Source organism: Amblyraja radiata, chromosome 8 (genome assembly GCF_010909765.2).
Source record: "Amblyraja radiata isolate CabotCenter1 chromosome 8, sAmbRad1.1.pri, whole genome shotgun sequence".
Lineage (NCBI taxonomy): Eukaryota > Metazoa > Chordata > Chondrichthyes > Rajiformes > Rajidae > Amblyraja > Amblyraja radiata.
The window spans coordinates 50,587,092-50,593,295 of record NC_045963.1 but is presented as its reverse complement, the minus strand read 5'-3'; the positions used below and the strand labels follow the sequence as shown (position 1 = coordinate 50,593,295).

Below are 6,204 nucleotides of genomic sequence, written 5' to 3'. Positions count from 1 at the left end.
AAGCTCCGCACTACATAGTCTAGAGAGTATTGTTTTTGTCTTTGCACTATTGTTTGTTTTCATTTTTAGGAATGCACATTCAGGCTGCGGCTCATCGACCACAACTCGGCGTTCAACATCACCCCTCCAAACGTGTTTTCAAGCTCAGGGAACTTGAGCACCAAAAGGGTTCCACAGTGGCGCAGTAGAGTTGCTGCCTTACAGCGCCAGACACCGGTTTGAATCCCCAATAAGGCTGTGGTCTGCATGAAGCCTGTATATTCAATGATCATGTGGGTTTTCTCTGGATGTTCCACCTCCCTCCCACATTCCAAAGACGCGCAGGTTTATTGGCTAATTGTCTTCTGTAAATTGCCCCTAGTGTGTAGAATGCAAAAACTGGGGTAACATAGTACTAGTGCATAGGTGATCATTGGTTGGCACAGACCCGGTGGGCCGAAGGGCCTCTTTGCACACTGTACCTCTAAATTAAACTGGGTCTTTGTGCATCCCTATGCAACAGGATCCTTGACTTCATCATCAACAGACAACAATCAGTAAGACCTGGCTGCACTTCCTCAACAACCAGCAACACTGCCTGATGCATCATGGGTACAGATCAAAAGGATCTATAAGATGGAACTGCCTCAAAAAAGCAGGCAGCGTCATTAAGGACAAACACCACCCTGGCTATGCTCTCATTTCACACCTACCATCAGGAAGGATGTATAGGAGCCTGAAAACGGTGACCTCCAGATTGAAGAACAGCTTCTTCCCAAGAACCACTGGGCTCCTGAACACTAGAAACTAAACTATGAACACTTTTGATTACACGAAGGCCTTCGGCTATTTTAAAATTTATTTATGTATTTAGTTTTATCTGTTTTATTAATGTTATCTATGAACACTTTATTTACAGGCCTGTTATACTGTTGTGAATAGGAATTTCACCATTTCCATTGTCGATACATATGGCAACTAAACACTCTTGACCCACATTCGCAAAGTCCTGTACTTACCATTTAAATAGGTAAATTGGCTGATATATGATTGATAAAAATACGGCAAACCCAAGTTATAACGGTCCAGGCCATGGGGGGGGGGGGGGGGGGGGGGGGGGCGGGGAGGGAGAGAGAAGGTATCCATTATTGCCGATTGTCTGCTATAAACCAAATTAGGCACTATTGTATAAGTAGTGGAAACAAACAACTGCAGTCGCTGGTTAATACCCAAAAGGACACAAAGTGCCCGAGTAACTCAGTGCGTCTTCTTATCGAGTCCACACAAAAGATTAGAAGTTGTTCAGCCAGAGCTAAACCCACTTCTCGTCATCTGCATACAATGGTGTCTGTCTTGTTGCTTCTTGTGGGTGGTGGTGGAAAGATTGGTTGAAATAGGGCTGCGACGTGAACACTCTTTCCTTGACCCCCACGTAGTGGGTTAGGCAACATCTTATTGGATTGAGAACATGGGTTGGGACGTTTTGGGATCAGACCATTCTTCAGACTTTCAGTCCGGAATGGGGCCTGGAATCCAGGTGAGTTGAGGGCCTGGCCAGCTGGTGGCTACCTGGGGGAAAGTCAATAGATGTGGCTCGTAGGTCACCGGAGTGCAAGTAAGGGTCGGCAATGGAGGTGGCGCGGCAGGCGAGGCCTGGACGCGGCTGAGGAAGCTATTAAGAGAGTGGTAGATTTAGCTCAGGGGTAAGGGAATCAAGAGATATGGGGGGGGGGGGGGGGGGGGGGAGCCAGAACGGGGTACTGATTTTGGATAATCAGTAGAGCCAGGATGTTTAGGCACTAAAAAATTCTGAAATAGGCAGGCAAAAAAGCATAATAAAATTACACAAAAGGCACAAAAAAGGTATTTATTGACAAAAAGGCATTTATTTCCACCATCAAAATATGGTTACAATTACAATATAAAAGTATACTACATTAAATGACCAAAGTTGCCTGGTTGCACATAATTACTGGCATTTTCTTCAAATTATCTGGTGTTAAACTATACCGTCTGTCAGACAGAATATGCTTCAGTAGTGAAAAACTTTTCTACCTCAGCTAAGGTCACTGATGCATACCCGAAACAAGCTAGACTCTATATTCATGTCGATATCTTGTGCATTACAACTAACCTTTGAGAACTTTAGCTATGTTTTCTATTTCTTCAAGATCTTTGTGAGCTAAAATCACTCACATTTTCCTTGTATGTCTTTACCTACATCGCCAGGATCTTTACGAATATCGTCAGTTACTTTGTTGAAAACCTGCAAGTTATTCACTAATGTTTCGCCACGTTTCTCAAGGGAAGTGATGATAGCTTGTGGGAAGTTTGCAAAATTGGAAGCAATAAACACAAGATCGCGGTGGATGGACGTTTTCTCAATGATTTCACTGACGATCCAGCAACAGATTCTTCTTCTTCAAAACAGTTGACGATTTCTTTTATCTTTTCAAAATTTGCAGCATAGTAGAGTACAGCAGGGAGCCATGTACCCCACCTCGTCAAAACGGGCGGAGGAGGTAGCGGAATCTCGGCTGCCATTTCCTTGAACAACTGCACACATGATGGTGCTTTGAGGAAGATTTTCTTGACATTGGCAATTCTATGAGGTCCTTGAGCTAAGTATGTCAAATGCAACATTTTGGGGAATAATACTTTGTCAAACAGAAGAACATTCTCATGTTTCATACCTTCTGGCCAAAGTACAGCAAGTGAAGATATAAACAACTGAGCAATATTTGAGCTGTTTGACTTCCCCAATACTTCCGATGTCAACAAATACGCCTTTGATGGTTTACCTGCCTCCATTGTACCGATGACCACATTGGCAACATATCTCCCCACAGCATCTGCTGTCTCATCTATTGAGATCCATATTTTGTTGCATGCAACTTCATCTCTAATTTTCGGCACAACAATGTTGAAGTTGCTGTCAACATAATTTTTCCATAATGACTCACTTGGTATATGTTCCTCTGTGTATTTCTCTAAAAAAGCCTGAGAGATTTGTTTTCCAATTTCCACAGTGGAGAAAAACATTTTTCACACAGAGAGTGGTGAATCTCTGGAACTCTCTGCCACAGAAGATAGTTGGCTATATTTAAGAGGGAGTTAGATGTGGCCCTTGTGGCTAAAGGGATCAGAGGATATGGAGAGAAGGCAGATACAGGATACTGAGTTGGATGATCAGCCATGATCATATTGAATGGTGGTGCAGACTCGAATGGTTTACTCCTGCACCTATTTTCTATGTTTCTATGAATTCCAGCATCAATGAATACCTTGCAGATCACTCGAAAACTCAGATTTGCGACTGGAGTCAGCAGTAAATGTAGTGAGGAGACAAGCTTGGGTAGTCTACACCCCAGCGGTATCAACATTGACTACTCTAATTTGATATAACCCTTGTTTTCTCCTTCCTCCCCCTCCCCAGCTCTCCTAGTCCCACTGTCTCCGCCTCTTCCTTTTATTTCCCCGCCCCCCCCACATCAGTCTGAAGAAGGGCCTCGACCCGAAACTTCGCCCATTCCTTCTCTCCATAGATGCTGCCTCACCCGTTGAGTTTCTCCAGCATTTTTTGTCTACCTTTGATTTTTCCATCATCTGCAGTTTTCTTAAATAGATCTTGGAGAAGACTGAACCAGCGGGCAGCGGCATGAACAAATGAATGACCCGGTGGTGGTAGTTTTCTTGTAAGATATACTATGTTTACACGTTAATAATAACATTAATATTAACATGTAATCACGGTACAACGCGAGAAAATAGCAAACGACCTTTTAGCAAAACAGCTAAAAAAGGCTGATTTAGGCACTCAATCGTGAAAAGGACATTATCCTGGTGAAATAATCAAAAAAGGCACGAAAAGGCATTTATGGCAAAATCCTGGCTCTAATAATCAGCCATGATCATATTGAATGGCGCTGCTGGCTCAAAGGGCCAAATGGCCTACTCCTGCACCTATTTTCTATGAAGGCTGGCGGTGGTGGTAGAAGGTCTGGCCTGGAAGCGACATGGAGGCTGCAAATGACTAGGAAGGAGGCGCGAGGTCAGCATGCAACTGAGGAGACGGTTCGAGCCGGGATCGGCGCAGGGGGAGCCGTACTGAGAGCGGCAGGGTAGGCGACACAAGCCAGGGGTGGTGTGGGCAGCTGTCGGTAGGTCAATCCTATATAACCAAAATCTGTAATATAGAAATCGGTTAAAATGAGTGTTTACCGTATTGCAATCCTGAAAGAGGTGTAGCAAAGGACTGCAAAGATCTTCTTCCAAATCAGATAGCAACAAGTTGGAAAAAGTCTTGATTGTGATTCCAGCTCAGAGATGAGATTGCAAAATACTGACTTGTATAGTTCCAAAGTATCCCCGATCTGTTATATTCTCCCCATGATGTTTAAAAAACTGAACTATAAGGACACATCAAATGAAATTTCATGGTCAACCCTGCTGCTAAGCACGTTTTATCATCCAATAGATTTCTTCCTTCAGATATCTTTTAATTTAGGTTAGAGGCAACAATGATTTAAATATGGTAAAAATAGGGTAAAAATGAACTTGCACAATCTGATTTGCTTACCCGAGAGCAATTCTGTGCAGGTGCATATATCCCATATATTTTTTCCAGGGTTTAATTCATGAATAAGCAAATAAACTCTGCATCTAAACATATTGAATGTGTACACATACAACCAAGATTGACATTTATAAAAGCTGGAGCGGTCTTAATAAAGAACAAAATAGGTACCAACTTAAAAGTAAGATTAAAATAAGTGAGATTTGCCATGTAGAATTGAAGGTTATATAGTAGAGGATAATAAACACAAAGAATAAAAGGAATCGACTGTGTAGAGAAATTTCAGCAATTTTTTTATTTTTAAAATTTGCCTGACTTACCAGTATTTGCTGAGCTATCTCAGTTTGTTGTGTGATTTGTAGCAGCACGGCAAGCATATCTTGATGAAACCAAATAAACATGATACAAGCATTGTGACAAAAGTAAATACCGTGATGCAACATCACGTGACATAAAATTAGTATGTTACAAAGTTCAGCGAGATACCTGGGCGAGATTTCAAAAGTTGGCACTTAGCTGTCTTAAATGAACAGAAAATGCTGGATTGCAGGGGAAAAGAAAATATCCTCAATACAAAATATTTCCCATCCCTCTTAAAAATAATTGAAGATGGAATCTCCTGCTTCTTCTCTCACAGGGATCCTTCTTTCCAATATCCAACCGAAATAATTGATTTCTGTTGGGTGTATATTGTAAACGTTATAAAATATCTGCCATCCAAATAGCACAGATATGAAATACAAGTATTAACGGAATCATGAAACAGCTTTCTAAACTGGAGGCAATTCCTTACAATGAGGTAATGCCTTCACATATTTAGCAGTGAGATTGTGTACAACGTTATATACCAATTATAGTCTATTCTCATGACTAGACAATGATATATGACAGCTTAAGATAGCTAAGAACCACTTTGATCTGTGCCTCAGATTATTGACAATCTTGTGTCTAAAATAATCATAAAAACAAACTTTAGATGTACAACTGCATATACTGTACCATTTACCCCATTGGCAAAATGTTCCATCACAAAAATGCAAAAAAACATATCAAATTGCCAAGTATACATTTTATTTATAACTCCCCTAAAATGTCAAAAATATTTACATTTAATTTTATATACGTTAATAAAATGTATGAAGATTCATTACAAAATTAAAATGCAAAACATTTGCCTAAAAACAAAAAAAGCAGTTACAATACTCCACATGGAGCTACAATTCCCCTTACAGACCATTTGTTCATGAAATGTTAAAATAATTTATATAAATTATTTTCCGAAAATTAGATGAACTTCAGAAATTCACACAGTTCTGTATACTGTATAACTCTTATATATAAACTGCATCCAAGTATTAAATCGATAAAACAGTAAAACATCTTGTTATAAGGGCCGGTTCACTTTTCTGCGTGTGACTGGTTTTCTAAACATTGGGATCAGTTTTTTCCTCTTATGACGAAGTGTCATCTTATGTTCCACAGACCCAGCATCATCCTCTGCTTCTTTTCTTTTACCGGACAATGAATCCAATGGGCTTGCTAAAGGAGAGAGAAATTTAATTTCCACTGGTGGGGCTGACCATGAAGCCTTTTTGGTTACTCTGTTGAGACAAAAGCAATACCAGGATGTTTCACTATCAGCAAGAAAT

General features: G+C 40.6%; 1 protein-coding gene across 11 annotated transcripts in view; it reads right to left on the bottom strand.

Moving 5' to 3' along the window:
• Positions 1 to 4,825: 4,825 nt before the first annotated feature.
• ahctf1 (AT-hook containing transcription factor 1) overlaps positions 4,826 to 6,204 on the bottom strand; it is a 131,227-nt gene continuing 129,848 nt past the window's right edge. For all 11 annotated transcript variants that reach the window (XM_033025864.1, XM_033025867.1, XM_033025870.1 and 8 more), the window contains one exon: positions 4,826 to 6,156. In XM_033025864.1, coding sequence (XP_032881755.1) covers positions 5,940 to 6,156 — 217 coding nt within the window. In that variant the 3' untranslated portion in view covers positions 4,826 to 5,939. The remainder of the gene's footprint in view (positions 6,157 to 6,204) is intronic.